Source organism: Moschus berezovskii, chromosome X, assembly GCF_049115385.1.
Source record: "Moschus berezovskii isolate FMDL1 chromosome X, NW_MosBer_1.0, whole genome shotgun sequence".
Lineage (NCBI taxonomy): Eukaryota > Metazoa > Chordata > Mammalia > Artiodactyla > Moschidae > Moschus > Moschus berezovskii.
The window spans coordinates 110,394,592-110,420,190 of NC_142488.1; the positions used below are offsets into that span (position 1 = coordinate 110,394,592).

The window sequence follows — 25,599 nt, forward strand, 5'->3', positions numbered from 1 at the left end:
CCTGGTCGCACAGCCCCATCCCAGGCTTTCCCAGGACTCCCAACCCTCTTTTCTCCCAGTTCTTGCCAGCTCACATCTACCCTCACTCCAAACTACTTCTCCTTCCAAATTCAGAAATCAGGAGGTAAATAGCAAAGAAAAATGCCCTACTATTTCCATCGGCCTCTCACTAGATGCCTTATGCTAAGTACAAGCCATGTAAGTAATATAAGGAGGTTAAAGTACTCTTCTTGCCCCAATACCCTGCAATACAGATGAACAGATAAAAACATGATGCAAACACTACATACTGGTGTCACTGAAGCAGCATGACATTAAATATTTATGTATACAACACTCCTTCACAAACAGCAAATGTGAAATAGAAGAGTCAACAGATAACTTTTATTTATCTCAGTTATCATTTCTTACTCTTATCACGTCTCTCTCCCACACGTCCACACGAGGAAGCAACATTCTCAGCTGCTTGATAGGATGGTGGCTCCCTTGGGTTGCATACCCAGATCCCATTTTCATTCAGATCAGAGCTATCTTGCCCCCTTACTGGAATCTGACTTTTCCCTCTGTTAGTACAATGTCTGATGAGGGTTGGTTTGCCTGCAGTTTTAATATTGAGGTTCAGTTCAGTTCAGTTCAGTCGCTCAGTCGCGTCCGACTCTTTGCGACCCCATGAATAACAGCACGCCAGTAAAGGGAACTTAAAGCAGATTCTGGCTCATTATGGATTTTCTCAGACAGTGGAGAGATTCAAACCCTAGCCAATACCTGCCAGTCTAAGAATAGAGACAGAGCCACGTAAAAGGATCTGGCCTGCTGCAACTTTAAATATAACTCATGTAGCTTTTTTCTATGATACATCACAATATTTTTTTTCAAAAATCTTTAAACATTTTATTAACTTTGAAGAAGGAATAAGAATAGCTCCTTCAGAAATCAGAGACACACAAGAATTGATCTATTCATAGAGCTTCTTCTACACAGATGAAGAAGTTTACATCAAATGGACAAAAAATAGTACAGAAGACATAATACAGAAAGACTGAGAAAAATCTGTCTCTAGAAATCAGGTCAGATGGACTCAAAGACCTCACTGATTGTAGGATAATCACTGGGAAGCCACGTAAAGCTTTCTGCTGGAGCATAAAGGTAGAATAAGTTCATGTAGTCAAGAAAACACTCCTTTTCATCCTGATCTTAAATGTTTGCCTCCAGCCTAGGTCCACAGAAAGGTCCTTATCATTTGAACTGGTTGTCAATCAAGGTTCCCTTCATTTTTGCTTTCTTGGCTTCCAGTTCAGCCTGGAGAGGAAGAAAAGTTTATGTCCGGATACATGACATGAAATTCTGATTTTCCTGCCTTATTCTAACTTCCCCAACACTATCCCCTCATGCTCATTTAGTATACAAACTAGAACCATGTATCTAAAATCACGATGGACTTCTCTGGAGGTCCAGTGGCTAAAACTCCATGCTCCCAATGCAGAAGGCCTCGGTTCAATCCCTGATCAGGGAAAAAACTAGATCCCACATGCCATAACTAAGACCCAGTGCAGCCAAATAAATAAATATTTTTTTTAAATAAAAAAAAAATTTTATGAATAGCAACTGCTTTCCAACCTTTCTGATGTTATGATACACATAGACGATGATAACATCTGTATGGTAAAATGGGGTAAACACACAGGGCTGCGGTCCAAGGCAATCAGTGTAAGGATTCCACAGCTCCAGGATCCCTAAAGAGTTGGGGGAATCAATATTATGACATACCAGTATCCTGTTCTTAGCAGGACAGGAGGAATAACCCTGTTCTAGAACAGTGCTACTTAAAAGTTATGCAGTCCATGAACTGTTTGTTATCAGTCCACAAATATACAAACAAAAATTGACAGTAAGCATTTAAAAGCTTTCATGGCAATTTGACTTCCCAAGTGGCACTAGTGGTAAAGAATCTGCCTGCCAATGCAGAAGACACGGGTTTGATCCCTGGGTCATGAAGATCCCCTGGAGAAGGGCATGGCAACCCACTCCAGAATTCTTGCCTGGGGAATCCCATGGACAGAGGAGCCTGGCAGGCTACAGTCCACAGGGTCACAAAGAGTCAGACATGACTGAAGCGACTTAGCATGCACACCCGCATAGCAATTTGACAGAGTAATAAAATAATTTCATCAAAAGAACTAAGGCAAATTCCTTTTTATGATATTTTATAAATTACAAACCTGCTCTTGACAAATTTTTTAAAAAGAAGATGCACTTGCCCTTCATTTCGGAAAATCTGATAAGCACAGCTCTCTCTAGATCACTATGGCAAGGTCAAGCAGCTCTCAAGACACACTACCTGTGTCATCAAAAACATCCTCTACAGAGACATCAATGCCAGGATGTCTTATTTTAAAGAAACATCATAAGTAAATTATTATCAGGAAAACAGAAATGTAGGCTCCATCACACAAGGACGGGAGTGCTCAACAAAGAGCCCAGACAGTGGTGGTGGGAGCAGTGCTTTAAGCAGCAGTGAAAAGTCCCAATCCTGGCCCCCCAGTGTAGCCTCACTGTACACCTCCCATCCTGGGGGAGTGCCCATGCACCCTGATCTTGGACTCCTGACCTTGGACCACAAGTAGCAGATTAACCTTGGACCACAAGTAGCAGATTAAATGATCATTCTGGTTGGTGCTGGCTAACCAGAACTATTACTGGGGGCTGGGATCCTGCTCACTATCACAGAGCAGGGTATGTATGGATAGCCACGCCCAGGGTTAGACACCTGGCAGCCAGCTACACCATATCCCTGAAAGACTTCCTAAAGGGTTCCCCTGCCCACCCAAGGGTCTTTCAGATGGAAGAACTTGAACAGTTCAGGCCAGTGCCTGCCTCCCCCCCACGCCACTCACCAGCTCCTGCAGGCGCCTTTTGCTCATGCCTTTGCGCTCCAGCTGCTTTTCAATCACCTTGGCATTCTGCGCATACGAGTCAGCAACTTCTCTCTGAGGGAAGAATGAAGCATCTTCAGGCCAGCAGTCTCACCCAAGAGGAGTAACAGAGACCTCAGGAGAAGTTTATACTCCTCGGGTTACGAAAGCACTACTGAAGTGGCCGAATTCAGCTCCCTTTCCACTCTTCAGCTTTTCAGTAATCTGGGGGAGTCAGGTTTCAACTGAAACCATGTTTAAATAACAGAGAATATCTCTGTGTAAACATCATTATACTGAAGTACCATAAAGGGAATTGCTCCTCCTGCTAAGGACACTGTTGGAGCTGGACTGAAAGGGACCGGAAATCCTTGAGCCCGGTAGTTTTTCAACTGAAGAGGGATGCGCCCCCTAAGGCCTCTCAAAAAACAGTATGAAAAAAATGACTGATTTAGTCCAACTCCCTGTGCCTCATCCTACAGACATCCCTGAAACAGATTTCCCTGAAATCCAGGGAAACAGGAACTAGCCGCTGTCACAGTGTTCCTTAGTAGCTAGAGCGAGGTCTACGAGGGAAGTTTCTAGCTTTTCTGCTATTCAATGGTCTAGTTTGAGAGTCCCCCTTCGTCCCCTCCCATCCAACTTTCCCGAGGGCAAAAGCACTTACAGCCTCAATCTCTTCTTCTTCTTCATCAATAGTAGACACTGTCACAGAGCTGAACTTGCCCATGTCTTTAGTCCGCTTGGTCATCATCACCTGGAGGTGCAGCAAGAGGAACCAGTCTAGTTCACCTCTCTGAGCCATGTGTGCGTCAGTGTATATGAGTGTGAGTGAGCAAGTGCCCAAGCCTGGGTGTTGGGGGCAGGGGAAGGACTGCTGGGGGAACATTCACCTATTTGGGACAGGCTGGCCTATCTAAAAGTGCCCATCTTTTAATCTGCACTATCGTTTTCTAATATTTGACATCAAGGGTTTTCAAAATATATTTAAAGATTAACTTTCTGCATTCCATCTCTAATTGCTCACACTGGAAAAAGAAGAAATTTCAAAGGAAGTACATGTGAATAAAAGCCATACAATTTCCAACTTTACTCATAAAGCAGATTGTAGGAAAGAAAAAAGAACATACGGTAGGTGTTAAAATGTAACATTTTGCAACATCTGCTTATACAAAAATGGCATCCTCTTAAAGAGAGCATACAAAAGGGGCACGCTCTCATGCACCATAATCTAAAGTTTCAGGACTACATCTGTAGCTCCATTAACCCATCTGTCTCCTTTAGTGATAATTACCTTCTTAGGAGGCTCTTGTTTCTGAGTGTATATGTTCGTTTTCCCAAAACCCTGGCCAAACTTGACCACTGCTCCATCCACAATGAAGGTCACAGGAGCATTCTTGGGCTGGGACTGGTAGAAGAGTGGCAGCCCACACCTGCAAATAGCAGAGTGAATCTCAGGAAGGCCTCAGGATCCAAACCCCCAAAACACTGCTTCGCAAAGTGGACTCAGACTCTGCAAATATGTGTGTTTGTGGCATCAACTAATGATCAGCTCTTCCCGATATTTCCCAAAACTACCTGATGAGAATCATGGAGGGTGCTTGTTACAACTGCCAATCAGACTCCGAGGTCCCGCCCCCAGGGGATCCTGACTGAGCTACTCTGGGGGCTGAGGCCTGCAAATCTCTCTTAGCATCCCATGCAGTTCTGATCATTAGACAATATGGCAAATGCTGCCTCCTGCTGCTGATTGCTTTCCAGTCAAAACTGCTGCCATTCTTCCCAGAAGTCTGGGAAACTAGTGTGGAGTTCTGTCTTGTTCTGTTTTAGCAGGGTCAAGAAGCAGCAGAAAGGCTCCACTGTGGCTGGTCTACCAACTAAGTTCTGAGCAATCAGAACTAAGTTCACAGCATATTTTCTGTGGTTGGTCATTTCTATTCTACTTTTTCAGCTAAATGAAGTAGAGCCACACCCATAAGATATGATTAAATTAACCTAACAAATCTAATGTGGCTGTAAATTAGAATGTCCTCTTAGCCAGTTCCCTGATTTTATTCTCCTAGTCTGAGTCTTCTGAGAGCCAAGTACAGTTCAGTTCAGTCGCTCAGTCGTGTCCGACTCTTTGCAACCCCATTAACTGCAGCACGCCAGGCCTCCCTATCCATCACCAACTCCCGGAGTCCACCCAAACCCATGTCCATTGAGTCGGTGATCCAAGAGTGAACTATAATCACATCAACAAGATTAAACTTGTTGAAGTTTAATATTCTCACTGCTAACAACCTAAAGCTGGAAATCATATATATCTTTAAATAATACTCTCTAAAGTCCTTGGGTCTGTGGTCCTGTAATAGACTTTATAAATAGGTTTGGATTAAATTACACTATGTTAGACTGAGCAACTCCACTCCAAGAGAAAATACATGTTCCCACAAGATTTATACTGGAATGTTCATAGCAGCTTTATTTGTAATAGCCAAAGCCATTAACAACTCAAATGACCTTCAATGCGTCAATGGTTAAATGAACTGTGGTGCAATGGAATACTATTCAGTGATAAAGAGGAACAAATTACCGTTACACAGAACTTGGATGAACCCACAAAGCATCATGCTACGTGAAAGAAACCAGATGAAAGAGATACACATTGTATGTAGTAGAACACACAATGCAGAGTTTATGTCACATTTTAGAATAGGTAAAACCACAGCAGCAGAAGGTAGGCCAGTGCTGGCCAGGGGAAGGGGGACTGACTGCAAAGGAGCCCTGGAAAGGTACTATGTCACAGGAGGGGTGATGTTACGTGGCTGTATGCTTTTGTCAATACTCATCAAACTGTCCACTTAAGAAGGCAAATTCTATTCTATATAAGTTACACCTCAATTAAAAAATAATACTGTTTCAAAACCCATTTTTTGTGGCCAGTTGGTCAGAGATGTAATTTGGCCAACTGCAGCTCTTCAAGAAGCCTACCTGCATAACTGAAGCCTGAAGGCAGGTTAAGATTATAAGGATAACGATATAACAGAGAATTGTCTCCAAATGATGCTTTTCCTAACACATCACTACCTTGACTTTCTTATGCTCGGGGAAACCCACACTGTAATACTTACTTTGCACATTTCTTCCTGTACTGTCGTTCAATGCCTTCAGGTCTGCACAGAAAATGGAAGTTAAAAAAGATACGAACAAATCTCATAACCTACCAACTTCACTTGCTCATTTCCTCAAATGTTAAAATGGCTTTCCAAAAGCTTTCCTTTCCTAGATCAGCTGTTGATTTACACATGTATTTATTTTAAAGCACTTCTTCCATCCACAGGCACCCTCCTGACAGAGGAGGCAGTGTGGTAGTAGTTACAGTCACAGAAGCAGTCGGGTTCACAGTAGCAATAACAACAGTGGTAATCACTTGCATAGCTTTTATTATGTACCAGGAGCTGTTCTAAAGTGTACGAGTATTAACTCTTTAACCCTTACAACCACCCTATGAGGTAGGTCATGTTATCATTCCCATTCTACAGATGAGGGTGAAGAAGCAAAAAGCAGTTACACAGTTTGCCCAAGGTCACAGAGCTAGGAAGTAGAATAGGTTCAACTCAAGCCCTAGGTTGAACTAAGGTGGTCAAGCTCAACAGCCCATACAACATTGCCTTACATAATCAACTGGGAGGTAAAGACTCTTCCACCCATCCAGTTGCTTCATAGAAACCTGGGACTCATCTTTGTCTTCTCTTTCCTCATCTCCCACAATCTACTTCATCCACAAATCCTGTGGATTTTAGCTCCAAAAAAGGTCTTGAACCTACTTTTCTCCACCCTCCTGCCACTATCTCAGCCCAATCCACTAGTATCTCTTCCCCAGATTATTGTCCCAGCTACCCCCCAGTCACCTCACTTCCCCTCTCTGTTTCAACTTTTTAAATAAGCAGTATGTGCAGATGGTTATAGAAAAAAGTATAAAGTGAAAGGTAACTACCCTCTCCACTCATCTTCCACATGCCCGGTTCCCTCCCCCAGCCCGAGGCAAATACTGTTACTGGTTTCCTCCCTTCCTCCCAGAGTTGATGACACAGCAAAGTTTTCTCTTCCTTTTTAGACAAATGTAGCCCACCTGTTCACTTAAAGTGAAACAGCCTTTCTGTTCACTTAAAATTATATCTTGGTTAAAAAAAATATGTGGTCCTTCCCAATCAGTTGATAAAGAATTGCCTCATTGTTTATAAGGGCTCCATTCTATCTATTTGTATGGATGAACCAAAATGTCTTACCTGCTGGGTAAATCCTCCAAGTGTATCCACTTCAGATTCTGATAGATAAAAGCCAATTTACTCTGCACAGAAGCTGAACCACTGTATACCCCACCACCAACGTGAGAGTTCCCGTTTCCCTACTGTCTTACCAACAGTGTGTTATTAAAATGTATGACAGCTAATCTGGCATGTGAAAAATGAGATCTCAAAATTTGCATTTCTTTTTTTATAAAGAATGAAGTTAGGCATCTTTTCATATATTTAATAGACATTTGTATTTTCTTTTTTATTGATGAACAGTCAGTCTATTTTTGGCCTACTGAGTTGTCATTTTATTTTATTCTATTCTATTCTTATTGTTTGCTGTTGTGTTTTGACCGAGCTGTGCAGCACGTGGGATTTTATTTCCCCACCAGGGATCAAACCCGCGCCCCCCTACAGTGGAACTGTGGAGTCTTAACCACTGGACCACCAGGGAAGTCCATCTGTTTATTTTATATTAAGGAAACTTGCAAATGCTAAGGGTTCTTGCAAATATTTCTTCTCCAGCTAGACATTTATTTGTCTTTGACCTTTTCCCTCATGTAGAAATTTTAGATTTTTGTGTGATCAAATCAATCATGTATATGATACTCAGTTAGGACTTCTCCACTCTAAGTTCATATCGAAAATAAAAATTCTGAGCACTTACTCTAGAACCTGCTTCCATTACTATCTCATTCTCAATCATTGTCCAAAGAGAGGCAAGAGTGGCTTCCCAGGACAGCTAGAATAAAACACAAACTCCTCACCATGGCCTTCTAGGCACCGGCTGGGCAGAGAATCCGGCCCAGCCTCATCTCCTACCTTCCTCCCCGCTCACTGTGACCTCTCCACACCAGCCTTCCTCTGTTCTTGGAACAAACAAGTACTTTCCCATCTCTGATCTTTCACAGCACTCTTCTCTCCGCCTGGAATGCACTTCTCACCTGTTGCATTCTCATCTTTTTTGGTGTCAGTTCAAATATCACCTAGTTATAACAGCCTTCCCTGAACACCTTTTCGAAGAGGTTCTCATGTGATTCTGGATGAGCCCTTTGTTTCATTCATATGACTTTCCATAATCATAATTATTTTATTTTTTTGTCGTCCCACTAGACTGTAAGGTCTATGAGATCAGAGATCAGCAGAGACCACGCCTGTCTGTCTCACACTCTATTCCCAGAGCTGAGCACAGTACTGCAACAAATACTGACTAAATGAATTCTTAAAAGAATTGAACTTTACTGAGAAAAATTGTAACCACAGAGGTAAGTCCTTAGATAGAGGAAAGTGAATGGGGTGACAGGAACACAGAGGTGGCAGCAGCAAATCTGTCTGAGGCAGTTATGGAAGGCTTCGTGAGGTGATGTCAGCAGTCCTGATAGAAAAATGGGATTTCAAGTAGAGGGGCAACTCTGTGCAAAAGACAAAACAGCAGAGCATATTCAGAGAATTAAAAATAGTCTAAAGTTCTTGGGACCTAAAAAAATCAAGGGAGTACTACTGATCTGATAAGACATAAAAAAAAGATTTTAAGATTATACTATGAATAACTATACATCCAACCAGTCCATTCTAAAGGAGATCAGTCCTGGGTGTTCATTGGAAGGACTGATGCTAAAGCTGAAACTCCAATACTTTGGCCACCTCATGCGACGAGTTGACTCACTGGAAAAGACTCTGATGCTGGGAAGGATTGGGGGCAGGAGGAGACGGGGATGACAGAGAATGAGATGGCTGGATGGCATCACCGACTCTGTGGACATCAGATTGAGTGTACTCCGGGAGTTGGTGATGGACAGGGAGGCCTGGCGTGCTGTGATTCATGGGGTCACGGAGAGTCGGACACGACTGAGCGACTGAACTGAACTGAACTATACACCAACAAACCAGATAATCTAGATGAAAAGGACAAATTCCAGGAATGACAGAATGACACAAACTACCAAAACTCACTGGAAAAAGAAAATCTGACTAGACTATGACAAGTATAAGGAGATTGATTTAGTGATCAAAAAACTGCGCAAAGAAAAGCCCAGGACCAGTGGCTTCACTGGGGAATTCCTCCAAAAGTTCAAAGAAGAATTAATACCAATGCTTCACAATGTTTCGAAAGAGGAAGAAACACTTCCCAATTCATCCTGTGAGGCCAGTATTACCTGAACAAGAGGCAAAACTATCACAAGAACAACAAAAACAACAAACTAGAGATCAACACTGCTTAAAATTATACACGCAAAAATCCTAAAAAAAAAAAAGAAGCAAAAACCGAATCAAGCAGCATATAAAGGATTATACCACATGGCCAAGCAGAATTTATCCCAGGTATGCAAGATTGGTGCAACATACAAAAAAATCAATCAATGTGATATACTATAATAACAAAATAAAAGAGAAAAAACACATGATCATCTTAGATGCACAAAAAGCATTTGACAAAATTCAAAGCCCCTTCAATATGTCAGAAATAGAAGGCAACCTCCTCTACCTTATAAAAGGCATCTATGAAAAATTCACATCTACTAAGCCTGAGTGTTCAATGGAAGGACTGATGCTAAAGCTGAAACTGCAATACTTTGGCCACCTCATGCGACGAGTTGACTCGCTGGAAAAGACTCTGATGCTGGGAGGGATTGGGGGCGGGAGGAGAAGGGGACGACAGAGAATGAGATGGCTGGATGGCATCACCGACTCTGTGGACATGAGTTTGAGTGAACTCCGGGAGTTGGTGATGGACAGGGAGGCCTGGCGTGCTGTGATTCATGGGGTTGCAAAGAGTCGGACGCGACTGAGCGACTGAACTGAACTGAAGCTACATAAATGAACATCATACTCACTGGTAAACAACAAACCTTTCCACTAACATCAGTTGACAATTCCAGTTACAACAGTCTTGAAGAATAAAGTTGGTAGACTCACACTTAATTTCAAAACTTAATACAAAGACACCGTAATCAAGACAGGGTGGCAGTGGATGTGGAAAGTGACAGGTTGCAGGGCACGTGATTAGGCAGACTGCCATATTTTCAGTAACCAGGGCTCCCACATTCAGCTGGCTAAAGAGGAAGGGTACGATCAGACTGAAATTTCGCCCTGGCTAGGAAGGGAGCATGATCAAGTGGGCCCTTGGAAAGACTGTTCCTGATTAGAGCAAGAACTACGTCAACCAAGGGGGAAATCTACCATGCCTTGTTGGTAAACTCGGAGAACTCTGGCACAACAGAGGCATTTGGCGAGACCACTGGCCTGGGCAATACCGGGCACTAAGGCTGGACCCAAAGCTGGCTCACTCCAAGGATCAGGCTGATTGGATTCCAGGGTTGCCACTGCAGTCTGGGGCCACCCAGTTTTCTGGCCTAGAGGTGAGGGCATCTGCCTTATAGTGCCACAGGAGCCTGTGGCTTAGTTGTGTTGTTAGATTACTGTCTCTATTAACTAATATAATACATGTAATAAATATTTTGGTAATCCTAAAGACAGTCTCTTCAAGAAAATTAGAGATGTCAAGGGAACATTTCATGCAAAGATGGGCTCAATAAAGGACAGAAATGGTATGGACCTAATAGAAGCAGAAGATATTAAGAAGAGGGGGCAAGAATACACACAAGAACTGTACAAAAAAGATCTTCACGACCAAGATAATCACGATGGCGTGATCACTCACCTGGAGCCAGACATCTTAGAATGTGAAGTCAAGTGGGTCATAGAGAGCATCACTACGAACAAAGCTAGTGGAAGTGATGGAATTCCAGTTGAGCTATTTCAAATCCTGAAAGATGATGCTGTGAAAGTGCTGCACTCAATATGCCAGCAAATTTGGAAAACTCAACAGTGGCCACAGGACTGGAAAAGGTCAGTCTTCATTCCAATCCCAAAGAAAGGGAATGCCAAAGAATGTTCAAACTACCACACAGTTGCACTCATCTCACACGCTAGTAAAGTCATGCTCAAAATTCTCCAAGTCAGGCTTCAGCAATATGTGAACCGTGAACTCCCAGATGTTCAAGCAGGTTTTAGAAAAGGCAGAGAAACCAGAGATCAAATTGCCAACATCCGCTGGATCATGGAGAAAGCAAGAGAGTTCCAGAAAAACATCTATTTCTGCTTCACTGACTATGCCAAAGCCTTTGACTGTGTGGATCACAATAAACTGTGGAAAATTCTGAAAGAGATGGGAATACCAGACCACCTGATCTGCCTCTTGAGAAACCTGTATGCAGGTCAGGAAGCAACAGTTAGAACTGGACATGGAACAACAGACTGGTTCCAAATAGGAAAAGGAGTGCATCAAGCTTGCATATTGTCACCCTGCTTATTTAACTTATATGCAGAGTACATCATGAGAAATGCTGGGCTGGAAGAAGCACAAGCTGGAATCAAGATTGTTGGGAGAAATATCAATAACCTCAGATATGCAGATGACACCACCCTTATGGCAGAAATTGAAGAACTAAAAAGCCTCTTGATGAAAGTGAAAAAGGAGAGTGAAAAGGTTGGCTTGAAGCTCAACATTCAGAAAACTAAGATCATGGCATCTGGTCCCATCACTTCATGGCAAATAGATGGGGAAACAGTGGAAACAGTGTCAGAGTTTATTTTTTGGGGCTCCAAAATCACAGCAGTTGGTGATTGCAGCCATGAAATTAAAAGACGCTTACTCCTTGGAAGGAAAGTTATGACCAACCTAGATAGCATATTAAAAAGCAGAGACATTACTTTGCCAACCAAGGTCTGTCTAGTCAAGGCTATGGTTTTTCCAGTTGTCATATATGGATGTGAGAGCTGGACTGTGAAGAAAGCTGATCACTGAAGAATTGATGCTTTTGAACTGTGGTGCTGGAGAAGACTCTTGAGAGTCCCTTGGACTGCAAGGAGATCCAACCAGTCCATTCTAGAGGAGATCAATCCTGGGTGTTCATTGGAAGGACTGATGCTGAAACTGAAGCTCCAATACTTTGGCCACCTCATGCAACAAGCTGACTCACTGGAAAAGACTCTGATGCTGGGAGGGATTGGGGGCGGGAGGAGACAGGGACGACGGAGAATGAGATGGATGGATGGCATCACCAACTCGATGGACATGAGTTTGAGTGAACTCCAGGAGTTGGTGATGGACAGGGAGGCCTGGCATGCTGTGATTCATGGGGTCACAAAGAGTCGGACACGACTGAGCGACTGAACTGAACTGAAAGACAGTCAGTTAATAATTTTCAAAATCAGAAACCCAAATAAAGGTTAACAGAGAGAAAAAGCACAAGAGAACAAATTTGCTTTAGATAGAGCATGTTATTTATAAATCTTCCCCAATGTTACCTGGGGGGGCCTTCTTTTGTGAATTTCATATGTTTTATAATCTGCACCCTCCATTTGTATTTTGTATATAACCAGTTTTCTCTTCAACTGCATAATTCTAACCTGATTTGGCACTGAATGTTGCCTAGCAATAGTTTCTAACTCTTTTCATCAGTGTGGGCTGATAACAGTTTGGTTTCTTAAATACACATAGCTAGATGTCAGCTGGTAGTTTTTTCTGGTTCAACTCTAGAATATAAGCTCTGTAAGGGCAGGGTTCTTTGCTTGTTTACTGGATGTAGTGTATTGCCTACAGATAAAATCCAAACTTGTCTACTTTAGCATTTTATTCTGTCCCTACTCCAGGCTCCATGAACCCTTCTGGTAAAGTAACCTGGGCTCTAGCCACAAGGGACTACTTACATTTCCCAAGCACACCGTATTCGATGTTTTTTTTTTTTTTCATTATTTGATGTTTTTAATGCTTCCATAGTCCCTCCATCTGGAATGTTCCTCATCTACCTGGTGAAATCCTAGTTCAAGGCCAAACACAAATGTCACCACCTTTTGGTGTCTTTCCTGACCACTAGTCAGGCAAGATGACCTGCTACTGTCCGTTTTCCCAGAGCCTTCTGTTCACACCAGTACTTTATTATATCACAATAGGTAGTCCATTCCCTTCTTGAGCCATGAGTTCTTTAATGGTAAGGACGGTGCCTTACTCATCTTTGCAGATCCAGTCCTTAACGCAATGTGCCCTGGTGTGCTCCAAGAGATTACAAGTTGAATCAACTAATTTTACTTGCAAAACCCCCAAATTACAGCTATCAAATGGCAATAGAATCACATCTCACCATTTCAGCAAAGCACAATAAAAACACGTGCACAGTAAAAACATGGCTGTATTAACAGAAGTTGAGAACCACCACAAATGTCAAAAGTATTGGGCCCCAAATACATGACCTGTTCGATACTAGATGGGGTATTTATACTTCTCAGAACTAGACCCCAACACAAATAGAAAATCCTAGACAGAACATCAACGTCTTACCTCCGAAGATACATAGTCTCCTCGTCTTCGGTGTTACAAAACTTGTGGGCGTGTTTGGCACCATCAATCACACGGGACCGGTCCCGGGGCCTCATGGGCAACTTCTCTAACTGACAGTCTAAAGGAATGAAGAAAGATTTGGTCACAAGAGTCACTGAAAAATACCCTGAGGCAATCAGAACTTTTCAGGGAGGCCCTTTGCCCTGTAATGTTTACTACAATTATCACATTTATTGAAGGCTATTATTGAATTTTCCAACAAAAAATGACTTGGTGTCAGGAGACATGGATTTTAGCTCCAGCTGTGTTACTGGTGATCTTTGGCAAACCACTTCCTCTTTGGGGGTCTTTCCCCTTATTTGATTATAGTACCTCAAAAGTCCTTCCCAGTACTGCCTTTCAAGTTTTCTGTTAGTCTTTCTGTTCCTGGTACATATGCTTAGGAAAGGAGGGGCTTGGACTAGAGTGGTAGAAATGGAGATGGTAAGTAGTAGATAGATTCTGGATAGCTTTTCAAGGAGCACCTGTGAATGTATTGATGGGCTGAACGCAGAATTCAAGAAAGATTCTGAGATACTGGGTGAATAGTGGTACCACTGATGTGATAGGGAAGTCTGAGAGGAACAGTGGAGAGTAGAAAGTAGGGGATCAGGAAGTTAATTTTGAACACGGTCTCTTTTTAAAAATTTTATTTAAGTATAGTTGATTTACCGTGTTGGGAGAACATGGTCTCTTTTGAGAGGCCTATTAAACATCCAAGTGGAGATGCTGAATAGGCTGAAGTTTGAGAAGAGGTGCAGGTTAAAGAGGAACATTTGAGAGTCATCAGCACACAGATGGTATTTAAAGCTTGGGAATGGTTGAGATCGCCTAAGGAGTGAGTACAGATTTTTTTCTGAGTACAGATTGAGAACAGGTAAGAGGATTGAGCCACAGGGCCGTGCAATGCCTGAAAGTCTGAGACAGAAAGAGGAGCCAGACACTGAGAAGTGTGAAAATCGAGGCAAGAGGAAAATCAGTAGAGTGCAGAGTCTTGGATGCAAATGAAAATGTTTCAAGAAAGACGGACTGATCATCTCTGTAAAATGCTCCTGAGAGGGGGATTTAAATGGGCATTGGTAATTGAGCATTGAAACAGGTAACACGTTCGTTAGTAACTTTGACAAATAACGTTTCTATGGTTATGTGAAAAAGTGAGGGCAAGAAGGAACGGGAAATGAGGATGCCCGTTCCCCACAGACGCAATTCTTTCTAGAAATCTTGCTATTAAAAAAGCAAAGAAATGAGGTTATAGCTCGAGGAAAATGTAGGCTCAATGGGGAGGAGTTCTTTTCATTTGATAAAAGCTATTACAAAATCCTTGTTTGTACCGGGCAGAAAGGTTACAAAGTTTCTAGAGGCAGAGAGGGAGAACAGGGATAGGATATTTTTTCTAAAGGAGGAATTTCCTTTTGAAGGCGGTCTGCATACAGAATTACAAGATGAAGCACAATACAGAAAAGCTCCCTGGAGTGAGGCGGCGATGGGTACGGAGGATTTTACTGGAGGGGAAAATCTTCAAAGAGACGCGGCTCTCAGATCACAGCCAGGGGAAATCCGCCCTCGAGAACCCGAAGTTGCACTCCTTGCAGACTACTCACCCAGCACCAGGACCATCTGGCCGCACAAACAGTAGTAGACGTGAAGGGGCTTCTCGCCGTCGTCATATTCCTCCCGATCCCGGGTGTCAGAGCAGACGACGGACCGGGACACTACTTTAGGCATCCTTCTGAGCGGCAGCCCAGGAAACGCCAAACCAAAATTAAGGGTCGCGCAAAAGTGACGTCACACACGCGTCGCGACTCTCTCCTATTGAAGGTTGGTCACGTGTCAATAGTAGTCACGTGAACTTCCGGGCCTTCCCATTAGTCTAAGATGCACGGGGGATGCCTGGTGTCTGCCAGAACCTCCTTCACCTTGGCCTAAGTTCTGGGGGACTGCTTTACTTGGGACACTCTTAATCATTTAAATTATTCATTTATATTACTATACACATTACATATGTATATACATATATGTAACTAGAAATTAAAAAGGGCTATTTACAGTTTATATGCATAATACAGATTTTAAATGTGCCTCTAAATGTGATTTGATTGGCCATCTAAAGGCGTTCAGTTCTGGGTGTTCATTGGAAGGACTGATGAAGCTGAGATTCCAATACTTTGGCCACCTGATGCAGAGGGCTGACTCATTTGAAAAGACCCTGATGCTGGGAAAGATTGAGGGCAGGAGGAGAAGGGGAGGACAGAGGATGAGATGGTTGGATGGCATCACCGACTCAATGGACATGGGTTTGGGTGGACTCTGGGAGTTGGTGCTGGACAGGGAGGCCTGGTGTGCTGCGGTTCATGAGGTTGCAAAGAGTTGGACACGACTGAGCAACTGAACTGAACTGATTCAGGATGAGTACCTAATGAAGTCGAATCTTAAAACTTGAGATCTAGTTCACATAACATATGATTCACCCTTTCAAAGTGTATAATTCAGTGGGTTTTAGTATATTCACGAAGTTTTGCAACTATCACCACTACTTAATATTTCCATCATTCCCCAAAAGAAATCCCTTAGCCAGCACTCTTTCCACCTCTTTCCCATCCCTTGGCAACCACTAATCTAGCTTTCTGTCTCTCTGGATTTGCCTCTTCTGGAAATTTCTAATGAATGAAATCATACAATATGTGGCTGTTGGTACCAGGTTTCTTTCAGTTTTGTTTCCAAAGGTCATCCATGTTGTACCATGAATCAATCAGTTAAAAAAAATAACGAATCACTAAAAAGGAGCTTCATTCCTTTTTATGACTGGATAATATTCTGTTGTATGGATATACCACATTGTGTATATTCATTCATCAGTTGGTGGACAACTGGGTTATTTCCACTTTTGTAATCTAATGAGTACAGCAGTGCTACTATGAACAGTGGTGAACAGGTTTTTGTAAGAACATATGTTGTTATGCTTTTATGTTTTGTGAGGGCATATAGTCTCTCTCTCAGCGGAGAAAGCAATGGCAACCCACTCCAGTACTCTTGCCTGGAAAATCCCATGGATGGAGGAACCTGGTAGGCTGCAGTTCATGGGGTCGCCAAGAGTCGGACACGACTGAGCGACTTCACTTTCACTTTTCACTTTTCACTTTCACGCACTGGAGAAGGAAATGGCAACCCACTCCAGTGTTCTTGCCTGGAGAATCCCAGGGACGGGTGGGCCTGGTGGGCTGCCGTCTATGGGGTTGCACAGAGTCGGACACGACTGCAGCGACTTGGCAGCAGCAGCAGCAGCAGCAGCAGCATAGTCTCTCAGATGTTTACTGAAGAGTGGAATTGGTGGGTCATATGATAACCTTATGTTTAACTTTTTGAGGAACTCCTAAGAATGTTACCCAAAGCAGGTTTATTATTTTACATTTACCACCATCAGTGTATGTGGGGTTCTGATTTCTTCATGTCCTCACCAAAATTTTTTTTTTATTATAGCCATCCTAGTGAGTGTGAGGTGGTATCTCATTGCCATTTTGATTTGCCTTTCTCTGATGGCTAATGATACTGAGCACCTTTGCATATACTTTTTGTTTTACATTTAAATATCTTATTGGGAGAAATGCCTACTGCAATCCTTGCCCATTTTTAATTGAGCTAGCTGTTACTATATTGTTGAATCATGAGACTTCATTATATATTTCTGGATACTCTATGCAAATCAGGTGATTTGCAAATAGAGACATCTGAATGATCCCATTTACCACAGGTTTAGGGAACATCTTCCCACCCTTCCTTCTTCAACCTGGAAACTCTCCCAGAATGCTCTTTGTGGAGGAGTAGAACATGGGGCCACCCAGAATAAGGACATTTAGACAGCTTACATTGGATCATTTCAAGTGATGACATCAAAATAGTGGATTTTTAACAGAGAACTTACTGAAGAAAACAGGAGCTGGTGACCAGAAAATTGACAGAGTAGCTGGAAGAAGAGTAGTGTTCTAGATATACAAGATGTAAACCAGTGGGAATTTAAAGCCATCTGCTATGGCAACCCACTCCAGTGTTCTTGCCTGGAGAATCCCAGGGACAGGGGAGCCTGGTGGGCTGCCGTCTATGGGGTCACACAGAGTCGGACACGACTGAAGTGACTTAGCAGCAGCAGCCTTCAAATGAACCTGACTTAAAGCATAAAAGAAGTATCAAGCCTTTAAGACTCACAGCATTTTCTCCTTAGGTCTTAGTGCAATGTCATCCTTATAAGTGTATGTTATTTAGTATTTCTTTATCTTCTACTGTGAGAAGGCAATGTGCTTATTAATACATACTGGTTGCATAGCGATCAGTTATAAATAGTCTCCCTCCCTCATGTGGCTTAGTCTAGTTTAGGGATGGGCAAAGGGCTAGAGAGTAAATGTTTTAGGCTTTGAAAGCCAAGAGGCAAAATCAAGAACATTATGTAGGTGTTTAGATCACGAGAGAAAACAAATTTTCACAAATGTTTTATCACTGGAATTCAAAATATAATAATTGAGTAGAATTTTTCATAATACAGATCTACTAGTGAGAGGAATGACATTCTTTTATGAAGAGGATAATATTTCACTTAATTAGCATTCAAACTGAGTGTTTCCTATTATCAAAATCAGTTACACATTTTTTTTTTTTTGCCACACCTCGCAGCATGTGGGATCTCAGCTTCCAACCAGGGATGGAACTCATGCCCCCTGCAATGCAAGTGCAGAGTCCTAACTACTGAACCACTGGGGAATTCCCTTTTATTTTTTTAAATACATTTTTAAAGGTTTATAAATTGTTTCAATTTGTCAAGATTGCTAAGAATCTCATTTTTAATCTGTAATAAAAATTTACAACTTGATTTTTTCAAAAGAATCGGCAAATTGCAAGCAACTGTTAATAAAGGTCTTAATAAAAAATCAGCTACAGATATTTATCCGTTAATGCTTATCTGTAGTAATGAGATTTTATGTATTTCATCTTTGAGAAAAATCTTAACACAGATGAGTACTGCCATATACTGGTATCAATCCACAAGCATCTGAGTTTTAATTGCGCATATTCATCTCTTGGGGCTTCCCTGGTGGCTCAGCGGTAAAGAATCCGCCTGAAATGCATGAGATGCAGGTTCCATCTCTGGACTGAGAAGATCCCCTGGAGAAGGAAATCCCATGGACAGAGAAGCTTGCTGGGCTACAGTCCTTGGGGTTGCAAAAAAGTCGGATGCAACTTTGCGACTAAACAATTCATCTCTTAGATAGCACTTACAGAATTCTATCAGATTCTTCTCTTGACATTTGTGTTTTAGCATGTTGTTACGTTGCAGAATGATCACTTCCAATTGATGTTTAAGTGGGAGTTCCTCAATCGCACAGTTAAACTGCTTTTGAAATACAGAAATTTCCTTTGCACTCACATCAGGGTCCATAAAACACCATGGGCTTTATGCTCAGAAAATATATCCACAGCAAATTCGTGTGGGAATACAAATCTAGTCTGTTTTACCTTTTAACAGCACAGGAACTGATTAAGTAACATTACTTGTGGTTCAAAAAGTGTCAGTTGTCATTGAAATGATTTCATTGCAGCATAAATGTCACATGTAAGAAGCATTTTTGCTTTGTAATTTTAGGTTAAATTTGTTAAGTAACATTATTAAGTCTCCAGCAAAAGCTAATTCCATTCAGTATTCAATAATAGTGGTTGAGGGTGGTTCTTCTGGCTCAGAAAAATTTCCCAATTCCAGCCATGAGCTATAAAAATACAAAAACAAACAGATGAAACAGCAACGACAAAAAACCCTTACAACCGCTAAGCTGTTGAACTGCTGTTGGTGGGTCAAGTTAGAATATTCAGCCTCTATATCTGACAAAAATTCATGAAACTGACAATGTTTAGTCCACGAGAATGAATGAAGTTCACTGTTGACACGAATGGTTGAGTAACACAAGATAGACTAAAATATTTTCCTGTGAAGTACCTATTGTTCAGTAAGATAACAAATAACTATAGGATTTAAACAACTTCCATTTTTGCAAGTTTTGTACATTTGCCCAACTAAGCCTTTTTCTCCTTCATACATATTCGAAATGCATCTTAGCAGATCCTGCTTTAGGTTGTATTGAATTAGTGCTTTCTTGACTTTTTTGAAAATATTCTCATCTGCAGTCATCTACAGGCTATCTGTATTCTTGGGCTTCCCTTGTGGCTCAGCTGCTAAACAATCTGCCTGCAATACTGGAGTCCTGGGTTCAATCCCCGGGTTGGGAAGATCCCCTGGAGAAGGGAAAAGCTACCCACTCTAGTGTTCTGGCCTGGAGAATTCCATGGACTGTATAGTCCATGGAATCGCAAAGAGTTGGACACAATGAGCAACTTTCACTCGCAGGCTATCCATACGGGCCAGTTCTTCCATCATTTTAAACTCAGCACTGACCCTCTGAGTAAACAACAACAGTTGAGGAGTATTGCTAAGATCTGTCAACTTATCAAGAGCCAAGGGAAAACACTTGAAACCATTTGCCCTGTTTTTAAAAACTTACTACTGGTGTTGCTTCCAGTGTCCTCAACTTCTGAGCCACTGTTCTTGCTGAAAGCCTAAAATACACTTTACAAAGTTTATTTTCCCTGGACACATTTCTTTGGCTTTTGCAATCAAACATGATTTAATTAACTCACCACCAGTAAGTAGATGGTTTTCTTTGCTTGGTTAACAAACGAACCACTCAGAAACTTACTTTGGCAGCAACCTCATTTTCATTTGTCACTTTTGTGAAGAATTCTGCTATGATAAGATATTCTATTTTAAACTTTCTAATTTACCTAACCATTGCTTTCCTGTGAACTGGGAACATCGTGATGAGTGCTTAGTCTGGTAATGTCAAGGTGTATTGTATTCTTTTAGCCATGCTATAGTGTCACTGTGTAATAAACACAATCTTTTGACATCTAAATTGATGGCCAAGTCATCTACACTCCACAATGCCTTGAAAGCACAACATTCAAAATCCACTTTCTTATTTTCTTGTTTTGACATGCTAGGCATGCAGTTGTAATTTTTTTTTAATGCCAAAACATGGTGAAAGAAGTGGTCCCCAAAACACTGTTGCATTACAACCATGTCACTGTGATTTGTAGTGGACTGATGAACAGTGGGAAGTGGTAAGGGCACCACACACACTTTCTGTCACAGCTACTCAACTGTCATTGCAGCACAAAAGAACCATAGTGAAACTTTATTTATGGACATTGAAATTAGAACTTCATATCATCTTCATGGGTCATGAAATATGATTAAATACCATCCTTCTTTTGACTTTTGCAACCATTTCAAAGTATAGAAAAACGTTCTTAGCTGTCAGGCCATAGGAAAAAAGCTAGCAGGCTGGATTGGGTTATATAGTCTGCTGGTGGATGTGGCTGGTTTGATTTTATTCTCATATGCGATACTGTGGACATTTGTATCCGTTTTCTTTTGTTGCTGTAACAAACTACCACAAACGTAGTGGCTTAAGAAAACTCAAATTGATTGTGTTAAACTTCTGGAGAGCAGAAGTCCAAAATCCATCTCACTGGTCTAGATTCAAGATGTTAGCCAGGCTGACTGCTCCTAGAGGTTCCAGGAGAAAAGTCATTCTCTGCCTCTTCCAGTTTCTAGAGGCTTCCAGCATCCCTTGGCTCACTTGCCTGGTGGATGCATCATGCCACTTTCTACCTCCATCATCACAGGACCTTCTCTCTGAATTCAGACTCCTCCTTCCCTCTTATAAAGATCCATGTGATTACATCAGGGCCACCTGTTTAACCCTGGCTAATCTCCTATCTCAATAGTCTAAATTTAATCACACCTGCAAAGTCCCTTTTGCCATATAAAGTAACATGTTCACAGGTTTAGGACATGAAGATCCTGAGGAGGGTGCATTATTCAGCCATGCCTTTGTTTCCCTTGATTCAGCAGTTCAGCAGATAGTGAAATCCTATGTTCATGGCCCTAATTTCCCCATTTCTCTCTTCCCTCTGTCCCTTCCTCTCTTTCTCTCCTTGTGTCCTAGGGACCATAGATGGACAGCACACTATTACCTTTACTGCCAAGAACACACACTGTGACAACTATTGTCTCCTGTAAGTGAGCCTTTTGACTTGTCTTCCAAGATTATTAGAGTCAAGAAAAATGGTAACCTGAACCCTGTATAAGAGACTGCAAAAGAGACATAGGCATTTAGAACAGTCTTTGGGACTCTGTGGGAGAGGGTGAAGGTGGAATGATTGGAGAGAATGGAATTGTAGCATGTATATTATCATAAGTGACCAGTCCAGGTTCGACGCATAAATTTTCCTCTGTTCAAAAAAAAAAAAAATAGAGTCAAGAAAAATCTTTTGATTTTATTTTCTGTTCCTTGGCCATAAGAAAAAAGCTAGCAGGATGGATTGGGTTATATAGTCTGCTGGTGGATGTGGCCGGTTTGATTTTATTCTCATATGCAATACTGTGGCCATTTGTATCCATTTTGTTTTGTTGCTGTAACAAACTATCACAAACTTAGTGGCTTAAGAAAACTCAAATTGATTGTCTTACACTTCTGGAGAGGAGAAGTCCAAAATCCATCTCACTGGTACTCATTTGTACTAAATTTTATTGACAGAAGTGGAAACTATAGAAAAATAAATTCCATGCCTTCACTGGCTAACAGAAATACAAACTCCCAGCCTCATAAGGCAGGAAATGTTATTTTATTTGGTCTCTCACTTCAATCTGAAATAGTTCAGGAAAATCACAATCTATTCTGAAAGCAAAAATGAAAGTCTAAATTTCCCTAGTCATATAGTCCCATATTTCCACAGTCCTCCCTTTTAGGAAAATTCTCAAATCCTTGCCTATGAACAATTATTTTTTATCTTCTCTGCAGTTGCATTGCTAACACATGCATGCATGCTCAGTCATGTCTGACTTTTTGTGACCCTATGGACTATAGCCCACCAGGCTCCTCTGTCCATGGGATTTTTCAGGCAAGAATACTGGAGTGGGCCACCATTTCCTCCTGTAGGGGATCTTCCCAACTCAGGAATCGAACCTGCATCTCCTGCATTGCAGGCAGATTCTTTACCCCTGAGCCATCAGGGAAGCCCACATCACTGACAAACTTGTCTTTAAATTGAAAAGGACTTCTAGTTTCTTGACCCCTGTTCTTGGGAGGGAAGAGGGGATGCTTGCCTGTAAAGAAGGTAGAAGCGGGGTGGAAGGAAGGCTTGGCCGACTCTGCTATAGTTAGTACATTCCAGTCCTATAACCGTCTGTGCTGGAGAACGATCTTCTATGTGCTGCTTGCTATGACAACCCTGCTTCTGATGAGGAATGTGGGGGCACAGTGTTCCTGCAATGCAATTCCACTCTGCAGTCAGGCAATGCTCTCCCCATACCCTGGTGCCCTGGGGCTCCCAAAGAGCTACTCCTTAGCTATACAGCAAAGGAGTTTCAGAAAACAGACAAGCCCACAACATACTCACACGCATCTCTAGCCTTCAATGAGTTTCAGATATTTATACCCACTCCCTTACATCCAGAAACCTCCCACACCTCACCTCTTCTCCAGTATACTATATACCATTTCTCAGTGGGATGTTTTCAGTATATCTCTCTCAGGCTCAAGCACCTATAAAAGCTGCCTAGCAAGCCTGAATTCCTCATCCTCATATTTGAGGGCATTTAATCAACTTCTGTCATCCTCACTTTTCCAAGTCAAGGTCTTGTCAGTTTGCATTAGCCTCTCTAATCTGCCCACTATCCCCAGATCCTGGTTAAGCTCCATGTCCACGATTGTGCTGTTTAGGAACTACTTGTGTTTTTCCCTCCCTAGCCCTGCTTTCATCTCTTCTGAAGCAACATTGCAATAAACCCATTTCAGGAAGCGTGCTCTAACCCCACCAGATTGATGACTCCCCTGCCGTACAGATTCTTCAGCATCTGTGGAGTCACTTGTTTCTGCTCTGCAATTTGCTGCTGTTCTGGAGGCAGAATTCTAAGATGCCACCCCCTTCCTCAAGATTTCTGGTCACTTCTTCGAGCTATTCAGTCAACTAGTAATCTGAGTTCTGCTATCAGGCAATTTTGCAGATGTAATTAAGGTGCCAGATGAGATGATTTTAAGATCAGGAGACTATCTAGGGTGGGCCTGACCTAATCAGATATGGCCTTAAAGTGAGCTGGGCTCTTCCTAAAGAAAGAGATCCAAATTGTGAGAGGAAAATAAATACATTTTTTAAAAGTGTGACAGGGATTTGATGGGAGAGACATTCTCTGCTGCTGGATCTGAAGATGGAGTAGGCTACATGGCAAGGAGTGTAGGTAACATCTAGGAGCTGAGACTGGTCCCTGGCTGGCAGCCAGTAAGGAAATGGGGCCTTCAGTCCTGCAACCACAAGGAACTGAAGTTGGCTAACAGCTTGTGGCAATTTGTTAAACATCGATAGAAAACTAATGCGCTTGCTTTCATAAATCTTGATTTTGTTGATTCCGTATGCGTGTATTAGTAGACAGCAAGCTCCTAGATGAGAGGAAAAGGAAGTTTTAAAATTTATTTTTGTATCCCCTTCCCACCATAACGTGATGGTATATTAGGGAGATTTGCTTTAACTGATATATTAGAATTAATGGGAGATATAAATCTTTGGCCATGAGAGTACCTGTTGTAAAGCAGCAGCTAGAATCATTACCATTGTCAAGTGCCTCCTGTCTCCCATTTTAGAAACAAATTCCTGCACATCTGATATCTTCAGGACATCTTCAGGTAGATGTCTCACTAGTCCCACGAACTCAGCAAGTCCCCAAATTTTCTGTCCCCAAACTGCCCTTCCCCTCTCTTTTCCCTAATTCAGGTAATTGTACTTCAAACTCCCAATTATCTTGGGGGTTAGAACTTGAGCCATTGTTTGGCCACACTGCACTTGGAGGCTTGTGGGGATCTTAATTCTGGGACCAGGAGTTGACCGGTGTCCCCTGCATTGGAAGCACAGAGCCCTAACCCCTGAACCACCAAGGAAGTCCCCAGAACCTGAGCCTCCATAGACTCCTTCCTCTCTTTTGTCCCCATGTTCTGTTGGCAAGTCCTGTCCATTTTTATTGTCATTGCCTGGTTCACTACCTCTCACCTGGAATACTTCAAGAGTCTTCTAGTTGCTGTCCTGGGACCTGTCTCCAATGAGTACAGCTCTGATCATGTTGCCTTTCTGCTCAACCAACTTCCAAGGAAGCCATTAGCTTGGCATTCAAAACTCTGCCTGAGTGAACCTAAACCTATTTTTCTCATATTTCCAAAAAATTCTTAAATGAGTATTTTGCCTACCTTCTATGTTGTTTGGGGTTGACCTTTTTAAAAAACATTCTTTAAAACTGTTATTGCTTTTGCAGGTCCACATACTAACTGTGACTCTTCCCTGAAACCTACAGCTTTTTCACGTGCATCTTACCGTTCCTTTTACTTCAGACTCACTGCTCTTCCAATTCTCTGCAATCGGATATTCTCATACCCTTGGACTCTTCTGAACATATAGTAGCCACTTGGCTTGTTGAACTGTCAAGGGGAAATGTGGTTCCAGAGCCAAATTGTGAGTGCCCAAAGCTAAAGCCTCATTCTGCTTGCCTCCAGCTCTCATTCCCTCCCCCAGGACACACACCACCATTTCATTCTGCTTTGGGGGTGATCATCGGCCTAAATGTTGGGGCCCGCACATTCATCCCATAGAGAAGGGACCCTCGACCTCACCGGCGAGGTCGAGTTACTCTTTGGATGTTCAGTGATTTTGACCAGTCACACAGCTTCATCCCCAGTTTCCCGTGTCCGTAGGAGCTGTACCCCCTAGAGTTCCGGCTTTAGGAGAACCGGTTTCGCCTTCGTCCACTCTGTCCTCATTGAGATCAAGACTTCATCCTTCTCCCCCTCGGCCACGGTGCGCACTTTAATAAGTGATCTGATCCCCAAAAAGAGAAGAAAAAGGAAAAACAGGAAAAGAGCTTCCCATGGTTCGTCTTAGAATTGGC

At 42.2% G+C, this 25,599-nt stretch overlaps 1 protein-coding gene across 2 annotated transcripts; it reads right to left on the reverse strand.

Moving 5' to 3' along the window:
- Positions 1–362: 362 nt before the first annotated feature.
- Positions 363–15,342, reverse strand: STEEP1 (STING1 ER exit protein 1). Of its 2 annotated transcripts, none has more exons than XM_055393411.2 (7): positions 15,170–15,342; positions 13,530–13,647; positions 6,026–6,067; positions 4,207–4,345; positions 3,580–3,669; positions 2,895–2,987; positions 363–1,299 (listed from the first exon to the last, which is right to left on the reverse strand). In XM_055393411.2, exons 1-7 carry the CDS (start codon positions 15,291–15,293, stop codon positions 1,237–1,239), a joined length of 669 nt encoding a protein of 222 aa, XP_055249386.1. In that variant the 5' UTR covers positions 15,294–15,342; the 3' UTR covers positions 363–1,236. The 2 variants fall into 2 exon arrangements, with proteins under 2 accessions (XP_055249386.1, XP_055249385.1); XM_055393410.2 differs by lacking the exon at positions 363–1,299 and adding an exon at positions 1,346–1,733 and having other exon boundaries at positions 15,170–15,335.
- Positions 15,343–25,599: the final 10,257 nt, after the last annotated feature.

Bases quoted from the DNA above. Each gene is read 5' to 3' on its own strand.
- STEEP1 (XM_055393410.2), bottom strand. From the start codon at position 15,293: ATGCCTAAAGTAGTGTCCCGGTCCGTCGTCTGCTCTGACACCCGGGAT. The intron at 13,648-15,169 runs GTGAGTAGTCTG...TCATTCCTTTAG, and splicing joins CCAGATGGTCCTGGTGCTGG to ACTGTCAGTTAGAGAAGTTG. The intron at 3,670-4,206 runs GTAATTATCACT...CTGCACCTCCAG, and splicing joins AACAAGAGCCTCCTAAGAAG to GTGATGATGACCAAGCGGAC.